The 10,752-nt window shown below is 38.0% G+C and overlaps 1 protein-coding gene across 1 annotated transcript; it reads right to left on the bottom strand.

The window, feature by feature from the left end:
- Nucleotides 1–5,725: 5,725 nt before the first annotated feature.
- Nucleotides 5,726–9,141, bottom strand: LOC127809889 (U-box domain-containing protein 4-like). The gene is made up of 2 exons (XM_052349046.1): nt 8,677–9,141; nt 5,726–6,769 (listed from the first exon to the last, which is right to left on the bottom strand). The coding sequence occupies exons 1-2, from the start codon at nt 9,117–9,119 to the stop codon at nt 5,917–5,919; spliced, it is 1,296 nt and encodes a 431-aa protein (XP_052205006.1). The 5' UTR covers nt 9,120–9,141; the 3' UTR covers nt 5,726–5,916.
- Nucleotides 9,142–10,752: the final 1,611 nt, after the last annotated feature.

Raw genomic sequence — 10,752 nt, 5'->3', positions numbered from 1 at the left:
CAAATAATAATGTATTTGACATATGTAAATAATATACCTGATATGTCATGACCCCAGTAACTTTGTTGTACAAGACTCCCATTCCGCTCATCACATTTTGTCGCTTGGCTTGCGAAGATACTGTTGGTGCTGCGTACGACCTTTTAGCACCATCAATTCCATGTCCCACCCCAATTGAACTTGTATTGCATTGATTGACAGTACTCATGTTTCTTGACTGATGTACATAGATATGTAAAATAAAGACAATAAATGATAGATAAATGTAATTAGATTTCAATTAAATTTGTTAATCAAAACTTTACCTCATGATTACTTGAACTTGCCTTGCACCCCTTCTTATTATGGCCAAATTGCTTGCAATTGGAGCACCTCATTGTTAAACCCGTTTTGGGATATTTACCAATTTTACGTTGGGATTCTTCTCTATCTTTCTTTCTCTTAAACCTTGGTCTACCTGGTTGTTTTCTAACTTGAGGTGGTTGAATAGTTGGATTTTGTGAATCTGGCCACAATTTAATTCCTCTCACTGGTTCCAAAAAAAAGCTATATGCCTTCAGGTAAGTCTCCTTTCGATACCACTTTATAATGTAGTCTTCAGGATTCAGTTGTCTATGAAACAAAACACATATAGCATGTTGGCAAGGTATCCCTTTCAGCATCCAGCTCCTGCAAGTACATGTCATGTTCTTAAGATCTACATTATGTCCATACTCCCCTTCCAACACCTCAAACCCATTGTCTCCATTCCACCGAATGTGACACTTCATTGCTAAGATCTTGTTCGCCTCCAACTTCTGCATTGCATGAGGTGAAATGTCTGATATCCATGTTTCTGCGAATTGTCTCATGGTTGCAATCCTTTCCATCACCTGTACCCTGATTTCTTCTAACATTGTATGAATTGACTTCATTCTAGCATTAAGAATCCAACCATTGAAAGCCTCAATCATGTTATTCTCCAATGTATCACACTGACAATCTGTTCTAAAGAATGCCCTGCACCATCTATTATGATTATAATACAATAGGTCATCAACTATCCCTTGTCCGAGCTTATTCATTTCATTTAATTTTTCCTTTGTCAATTGCTCAAACGGTGCTCGTGCAACCTCCCAAAATTTCTTCCTCTTGTCCTCACCTCTCCACTTCTTAGCCCAGTTTGACCATATGTGTCTAGCACACATTCTATGCTCTACATTAGGCAACTCGTCAACAATAGCAGAATCCAAACCCTTTTGCATATCCGTGACCACTGTCCAACCAGCACCTGTTTCCATACCAAGGTCCATCTTAACCATAGAGATAAACCACTTCTAGTTTTTCTTATTTTCTATATCCACAACCCCCCACGCTACTGGATACATTTGATTATTACCATCTTTTGATACACAACATAAAAGTTGACCCTTACATGGACCCTTGAGAAAGCATCCATCGAAACCCAAAATCGGTCTACACCCAGCCTTATATCCTTTCTTAATAGCATCAAAACAAACATAAAATGTCTTGAACTGTTGCACGCCATCTTCATCCATTTTTAGTTTAACAAAACATGTCGTACCAGGATTGGATCTCCTAATTTCATCTGCATAGTCATGTAGCCTACCATATTCAACTCTGTAGTCACCTGTCATACTTGCAATCACCTTATTCTTTGCTCTTCTACACACTGTTTTTCCCACAAACATATTCAAAGACTCTCTACAGAGTTGTTGTATTTCTCTAATCTTTATCTCAGGTTGAGACAAAATCCTCTCCCTGAAATGCCTAGCAATAAACTTTGAATTGCATAACCTATTCCTATTGCTTTTATAGCACTTGTGTACAGGGTTATAAGTCTTGATAATGAAGTTGTTTGATTTTCTATCTAAACTACCAAATAATAACCATAGGCATCCTTCCTTACACTTCACCCTGACCCTTTTCCTCTCATTAGGTCTAATGGTTAGCTTTACTCCTCTTGCCACAGCATACTTGGACACAGCCTCTCTGAACTCATCTACACTCTTAAATATCATACCCAACTCCCAGTATGGAAATTCTGAGTTTGGATCATAGCGAAAATTTCTATGTTTGTGTCCTCTTCCTTGAGTAACCTCAACCCCATCCTCATATTCTTCGTCAGTGCCCCCCCTGCTATCAGGATCAAAGCTATTCTCAAAAGGCTCATCACCCCCAACAACACCTTGAGATGTACCAGACATAACAAGTTCCCCATGAAACCCCACATCATTACCCACTTCCCCTAATGATAGTTCCCTTTCTTGTGTAGAACGAACACTCTTTCTGTCATTCCTCAACCTTTCTCTTGCTATTCTAACCTCATCATCAACATTAGTAAATATAAATTGTCCACCAACATCTTCTTCTGGTGGGTCAATACTTTCCTCACTATTGCTCTCACTAGTGTCAGTACTACTATCATCAGTGCTTTCCCTCAAACCCTGCAATTCGAAATCTCCCACCCCACTTTCCTCATTTCTTAAAGGGTTAACCTCACTATCTATATGCTGAACAAACACATCCACTATATCACCGTTCCCAATTATCGCACAAAAACTAAGCACATCTTGATCTCCTTCAATTAAAGTGTAATGCGGGACATCAACATCTTTTACCCATCTATAGTAAATGGCCACGTGATTGGTGTAACCCAACTCCTTGACACGTGTATTTAATTCAATAAATGACAACAAATCTGGATCAACAATGTCTTCAGTTTGAATGCCCCCAACATACCTCCTTACCCCATTATCAATTACAAAATTTCCCCCATGATTCCACCTTAACATCACAACTTTTTCAGCCATGTGCAAATCAAATTTCCTAAACAATATAATAAACAAAAATAAATTCAATTTCGGACCAACATCAAATTCAATAGAATCTATTCAATTCCAAAAATATTTTAATTTCCAAAATAAACCCCTAAAATTCATCAACAGATTGAACCTACAGTGAACATCAACAAAATTCATATTTTCATTTCCAAAATGAACCCCTAAAATTCATTTCCAAGCAAATTTACATACACCACAGTGAACATCAACAAAATGAACCCTAACATTCATATAGACAAATAGTAAATGTTAGCCCATTTTGCAGCAAATTGAAACACAAAGGCACCTCACCGGAGATAGCCAGCGACGGCGAAAGCGTGAGCGACAGCGAGATCGGCGATGGCGACAGTGAAATGTCGCAAGGCACCTCACCGGAGAGACCCAGCAACCACCACCTACAGAGCGACAGCGAGATCGACGACGGCGAGATATCGAAGGCGACATCGAGAGCGAGACCGAGAGCGAGATCCAACGCGAGATACCGACGAAGAGATCGACATCGACGATAACACAAGGGTATCGACGGAGAGACCGAGATCGAGACCCACAGCGACGGAGAGACCGAGATCGAGACACACGGAGACAAGAAGATCTCGACGCACAAACCAGGATAGATACCGAGATCTGGACGGAGACAGCGTGGGCGAGATCAACAGCGTGCTCGACGGCGTGGGCGAGATCAACGGCGTGGGCAAGATCGACGGCGAGCGCGAGAGCCACAGCGAGCGCGAGCGAGAGAAACACCAAGGCAAGTGTTCTGTTTGGGTGTTTAGGAAAAGGGGTTTTTCTTTTGTGACAGAAATGAGTGCGTGTATTGCACGCAGGTAGATCGGTGATTTTGAGTGTTTAAGAGGTCCTTAATTAAAAGTTGAGGTACCTAATAAGCCATTCCTTAAGTTGAGGGGGCTAAGTGGTTAAATGAGAAAAGGTGAGGGGGTTATATATGACTTTAGCCGTTATTCTTTAAACAAGCATGTCTTTTTAGGGTCTGTATATATAAAATTATATATGCACCATCCATGCATATATATATATATATATATCATGCGCACTTCATATTCTTCTCCCATCTCCATATCACCTCTCTCTCTCTCTATTAGAACAAGAGAAAATGTGGAATTCTTCATTGTCAACACAGCAATCGGGCCTCCGATCGGCTCATGTAATCGTACTCATTCTCTTGACCACTACAGTATGGGTTTCAGTCAGTGCCACAGATTCAAGGAAGCTTGATGCGAAGTGCGCAGCCTGCTCATGCTCCAATCCATGCGACCAGCTGATCCCTCCGCCTCCGCCGCCGCCGCCGCCGAGGTTCGTTTACTTTACTGGTCCAATGGAGAATGGGGGTCCGACTGATGATCCACTCGATCTGTTTGTCTACTCGGGTGCAGCTGGATGCGGCAGGGTTGTGGGTTTGCCAGTATTGCTTGGATGTGTATTGCTAACGGCTATGATATAATTTATGAGTTGATTGGAGTACTAAAGTTGCTAAATCCATTACGTACTGATCCAATTTGAGTACCTCAAACTTGCTTTCTTTTCAGGAAGGTTCGTTTTCTATATATTTTGCTCTCTTGAAAGTAAAACTTTGTCGATTTATGATTGTTCAATTCGTTTTATATTTTAAATCCCTTCCAATTAATAACTTTATCATAATTGAGTTGAATTTAAATTTACATAGAAATCAAACCAATCCAAACTGCCACAACAAGGCATTTAAATAACAATGATTAAGGTTTAAATTAGTCCATGACTTTTTTAATTGCGATCAGTCAAATTCAATTTTTAATTTATCATCTTATTAGTCTATGATTTTTTTTAATTGCCATTAATTAGACACAATTTTTAATTTATGGTCTTATTAGCCAAATACTTGTATTCTGCGGCCATTTAAACCCAAAATAACCTTTCCTTCAGTGCATGACATGACATTCATTCAGAAAAATAAATAATTTATTGTATTAAAATGTTTTTTTAATAAAAGATAAAAATTTGCCACAAAATAGAAGTATTGAGCTATTAAGATCACAAATTAAAAATTGAATCGGATTGACCGTAATTGAAAAAATCGTGAGCTAATAAAGCCATAAATTAAAAATTGAATCTGATTCACTGCAATTGAAATAGTGGTAATTGAATTTTAATCCAAATAGCAAATAGGTAAGACCCAATTCTTTGGCCGACCTAAACGGGCCATTGGGACAGCAGAGGAAACAGCCAAACACTGCTTTTGCTGGTTCTTGGCCTTTTTTTAGCATTTTCCTCTTTGTTTCCATCACTGCCTTTGGTTGCATGTGCCTGTGTTTTTCTGCATTCCCCATTTGCTTTCATCACTTTTTTATTTTATGTTTTTGGGTTCCCCTTTCCTTCTATTATTGTTTCCACTCAGCTGATACTCACTGGCAGACTTATCATCAACCACTCTGCAAAACTTAAGAGAGGATCATTTTTATAACTAAAATTCGATACATAAGAGGTTATAATCGCGAAAGAAGAAGCAGCTTCTTATTGTTAATCAAAACTCAACCATTTCTACCTCCAAAATGCAACATTCATCTCCCCACAAACTGATCTTTGTATAAAGTAATCGTACTAGAATCTTCATAATGTTAATGAAATCTTATTTACAGAGAGTTGAATCTATTATACATGGGTTTGAGCAGCATATTTGTTTCCCACAATAACTTAGGCTAGTCATCCAAGGAAGGAAGCAAATATAACCAGATTGATTCTAACCAAATTTTATTGATTTTATCAGATTCAATGCACCAAAAGAGAGGAGAAAAACCTTCACTTACTGAATCAGATTCAATCAACAGCTATTTTACAGGAATCCACCCCCCCCCCCCCCCCCCCAAAAAAAAAAAAAAAAAAACACTTAAGAATTTCAACCTCGTACATTTTCTGATTTATTAACATATACCGGTCACCTGGTGCCAGCAGAAAAGGCCTGGACCGGCATTCTACACCATCTTATTTATTTCCTCCTGGCTCCTGTGAAATTTGTTCATCAATGACCACAGGAGATGGAGGAAACTGAAAAAAGAAAGAGAAAGGAAGACAAACTCGTGTATCATTTGGAAGGAACTTCAGCAGCACAAGTAGGAAGAGGCAGATCAGCTGGGGTGCAAACCAGAGCCCTCTGCTGTAAATGTCTCAAGCTCTGTTCCATGCTAATCTGCACCATCTCGGCGAGCATCTGCTTTGCTTTCCCAGATTGATCCTCGACTTCAATATCAGATATAAGGTTGCTTACTATGTTCTCTAATGTGTCGGGCTGAAGCTCGGATCTGGGGTAAGGAGATTCTCTCAGTAGCTGCAAGAGCGTCTGTGCTTTCGACTGAGATTTGGGTGTTCCTTGAACGGTGAGCTCAAGAAGACCAGGGATCACGCCTTCTTTAAGAATAGGCTCCCTGTATTTACATCGGTCGCTCTGGCACATGGTCAGAAGTGTCCCAACTGCATGCTCACGGCTTTGCAGAGACCCGCTTTCCAGCTCCTCAACCACTGCAAGCACTCCCCCTTCTTCGGATGTCAATACAATTTTGGCCTCATCGAAACCTACTAGAGACTCTATAAGTGCAGTGCATTTTTCAGCAGTTTTTGGAGACTTTTTACAGTTTTTGAGCAGGTCAACCAGAGGAGGAACGGGTTCTGCCTTGAGAATTAAGCTAAGATTGTCTGAATGTGTTGATAGGTTGTAAAGTGTCATCACGGCATCAGCCTTGGCTTGTGAGCTTCCTATTCTTAGGATTTCCACAAGGAGAGGGATGACACCCGAAGCACCAATTATTGGCTTGTTGACAGAGGAAGCAGATAATGTGAGTAGAGACGCAGTAGCATGGTCCTGCAGATTTGACCTCTCTGACTGAAGAAAGCCGATTATTGGTTCTAGGGCACCAGCGTTCACAATACTAGTCTTGTTTCTGCAGATAGCAGAAATAAAATCAGAGAGAGACAGAGTTACTTGATTCTGATCCCATGAAGGAACATCTAACAGAAGGTAAAAACTAACTGTCAGCTTGATAGTTTGAGTTCACCACATCAAACTCCCTAAAGCCATTTGGTACTACCACATGTCTGATTGAATAATGGTTACTGGCCTCGTCCATAATAATGCTCATTGCAATTACCTCTTCAATGAGCCATGACATGCTCTATGTAAGTCGTGATATAACTTTCTGACTCATTTATGCATGAGGAAAATAACGTAAAGCATCCATTTAATCAAAGGTGCCTGCCTTTATTTAGCTAAAATCAGGCTTGATGCATTTGATGGGATTCAAAATGGACAATGCATATGTTGCTCAATATTCAGCCAAGAACTGGATTATGAAAATTGTACGCACTCCAAATGAAATTTCTAAAGACTCATGATGTCAAGATTCATAAGAATAAATAGAACAGACCAGGAATGTTCTCTTAAAGATTCTTTGCTACTCTACATACGTTGTCTGTGATGATAAGAAAAGAGGGATCACACGCATTTCTTTGGCTATCAAAAAGACAGATTTGAATATTTTGCTCATGAACAGAAATCAATGAACAATAATAGTTTCACAAGTTTTTTTCGTCATAGTATGAAAAAAACTTTGATGCTATCTGGCAGAAGGTGTAATAGCAAGAATCAAATAAAATGATCATTCCCTCCACTTTAATGTCTCGAATGGATCAGTGCATCCATGGCTGAAGGGTAACATGCCCAACTCATAATTGACAAATTCATAGGTCCAAGTCCTATTGAATGGCACTAGGCAACTCTGATTGTCCCATATCCGCATTGTGACACAAATAAGCATCTCTTATCTTTGATTGTTCCATAACCACATAGTGACACAAGCAAATGTCTCATTCACTTTTGCTGCATAACTTAGAGCAGAATGTGAAAAGGCAAGGGATGGAAAATATGACGTCAAATGAGGAATATTCCCTTTCCATATGGATCTTTCTACCGGTTGAGAAATATTGACCTTAAAAGATACAATAACTACAAAAGCAATTCAATTTTGGCATGCAATCCCTCTAATCTTGTCAAACAACAGTTCCATTGCTTCCTTCAGGCTATGGTAGATTGGACTACTTTTGAGTAGCATACATATATGTATATATATATATATATGAATATATATTAAGCATCCAAGACCTCAATTTTCTAAGATAAGAGTAACTGAAGGTGAGCCTTGGTAGAAACTGTAAGATTACTCCTTTGTCACTAGAAGGCCGTGGATTCAACTCATGGAATAGCCTCTTTGCAAGCCAGAATGCAGCTACATACGAAAACAACCCTTCTCCCGACCCCCACAATATATATAGCCTTGTCCACTAGGGATGCCCTTAGAGTAATTGGCTTGCTAGAATACTTATTTTAGAAAGAAAAACAAAAAAGAAATCATTTTTTCTTTTCCAAAGAGAATCTAAACAATAGCTTGAATCTTAAGTCACAACGAGAACAAGGAAAAGAAGACATTAAGACAAAAGAAAAGAGTAAATATGTAAAGAACAGAACATACCAGGCCATGACCTACTGCATAAAGCATCCGATGCTGCAGCATGTACTTAAAAGCAATGGACCCAAATACAAAACTCAACAACTTTTGCAAGAAAAATTACTATTTCATAATCAAAATCAACCCTCTACTTCTATTGTACCCTATTCTGTCCAATATCACGAACAATTCTGAATTAGATAAGAATCCCAGCAATTAAGCATCAAAATTAAAATCTTAAAATCAAAACTTCACCGAATTAGACAAAAAAATCCCAGCGATCAAACTGATCACGGCTCAGCCACACCAATTCTGAGACTTTTCGTGACACACGAGGATTTACTTACGATTCGTGTTTGACGGCGAGGTTGAGGAGGGCGAGAAGGGCGGCCTCGCGAGCTTCGCCGGAGTCTGACCGGAGCATACGGACGAGCGGCTCGACGGCGGCGGAGAAGTGTCGGCGGAACCTCTGGGAGGTCTTGGCGAGGCGTCGGATCTCCTTGGCCGCCTCGATTCTCGATTTGGGGTCCTCCGATTGGATGAGGCGGAGGGTGCGGTCGACGGAGGCGCTGGCTCTGGCGGCCTTCGGAGAGGGCTTGTCACCGCCGAAATGGGTCTCCAACTCCATCACACACACAGAGAGAGAGAGAGAGAGAGTGCGTGTGCGTGTGTGTGTGTGTGTTGTCGACACTCGACAGGCAGTGGAAAGGAGAGGAAAATGGGAGACAACACAGTGAAGGAGAAGGGTGTATAAAAGCAGCAGCCAAGGAAGCTCCTGCCCTGCCCCCATGTTTTTTTCTTTCTTTCTTTCTTTCTTTCAAAGGCACTACTCATTACCCTTGTGAATTTTTTTCATGCCTCTCACTCGTGACTCTACGTTGCCACGTGGCATCCAAGAATTATTAATGTCCCCAACTAAGTTTAATAGGATAATAATAACATCATATTCATGAGTTACATTTGAACGTCATTCCGTTTTAAGATTAAGATTTCACGGTAATATTGTGTCTAGTTAGATGCCTTATCCATTGGACATTAATCTTTACCATTTTAAGATCGGATAATAATAATAATATCATTAAAGTTATAGTCTAATGATAGATAATGATATTAGTGACTACAAAGTCTCGAATTTGAGCCTTAAGAGTTTGTAGTTACTCACTTACTCATTTTTATGATATTTATGTTTCTATATATGATAAAAGTATATTAAATATTATTTTATTAGGTGAATTTTAATTTATATGATCGAAGTATATCTTGATTTTTTAAAATAAATTCTCATAAAAATTTGACTCTATCCGAATAATTTAATAGAAAACTTAAATGTGATTTTTTTTTTTAATCCAAGTTGGAAGCCAACCATTGCTCCGGAGAGGGTGTGGGGGAAAAATATGTATTACTACTAATATTCGAATTATTCTTTTCTTATCATATAATACATAAACTAATTATGCTCTTAATTTTAATATTTTTACTTGAGTCAAATAATGGATTATTTTAAATTTAATTTAATTACTCAACAAAATTATCTATAATAATAATATTATTATAGTGACACATATTGAATATAAAATATGTTTATGTAATTAATATAAATATTTATAATATAATAAATTATGTGGTATTATTTGAATTCAATTTTTTATTTTATATAGTTATTTTAATTTAAGGAAAAAGAATAAAAAAAAAAAAAGGGGCGCGATTGCGTTAAGCAACAGTTAGATAAAAAGGGCGCATTTTGATTGGTCTTCCCAATGGCTTTTCTTTATCGACGGTTAGGATTTTGGTTTGGGGTGGGGTTTGTTGAAAAGATGCCTTTATCTTACCTATAATAAAAAATTAAAAAAAATTAATTTATATAGTTTATGGTGTTTTAACTCAATGGAATGAATTTGTCATTTAGAGAATTCTTATTAGAAATTATTTGAGATAATCTTATCCACTTCCTTAATTTAAATTTGAAATCTATATAGTAAATATCATTTTAAATAATTAATAAAGACAAGAAATAATTTTAAGATATTGAAAAAATGTCGATGTCCCTTACCTCCAAATTACATCACTTGTCTGATTGCTCTCACGAGTTATGCATAAGATGAATGTCAAACTCACGATCCACCGGTACGAACCTGACATATCGCTTATTCAATTGCTCGACTTATATCTTGAGGATTACCTATCACATTCTACTTGTTATGACTAATAACTGATCTGTGTGTTGAAGGCTCAACTAAGAAATCAAATCCCATTTCTTCTTACAAATACTCCCGTTAAAACAAATTTTGGTGATTTGTTTCTACCATCATAAAAAATGTTGTCAACACATCTCAATACTTTAATATACTTTAATATGTATGTTGTATGTTTATACTAATGTGACATAAAATATATCAAATTATTATAGAACATCACATTATAGA

Source organism: Diospyros lotus, chromosome 9 (genome assembly GCF_014633365.1).
Source record: "Diospyros lotus cultivar Yz01 chromosome 9, ASM1463336v1, whole genome shotgun sequence".
NCBI classification, from domain to species: Eukaryota; Viridiplantae; Streptophyta; class Magnoliopsida; order Ericales; family Ebenaceae; genus Diospyros; species Diospyros lotus.
The sequence above is the reverse complement of the archived record's forward strand: the minus strand, read 5'-3'. Positions and strand labels throughout refer to the sequence as shown.

Excerpts from the sequence above, each read along its gene's own strand:
- LOC127809889 (XM_052349046.1), bottom strand. The coding sequence starts at position 9,119 with ATGGGGGCAGGGCAGGAGCTTCCTTGGCTGCTGCTTTTATACACCCTT. Across the intron at positions 6,770-8,676 it reads CTCGCCGTCAAACACGAATC|AAACAAGACTAGTATTGTGA; the intron begins GTAAGTAAATCC and ends TGCTATCTGCAG.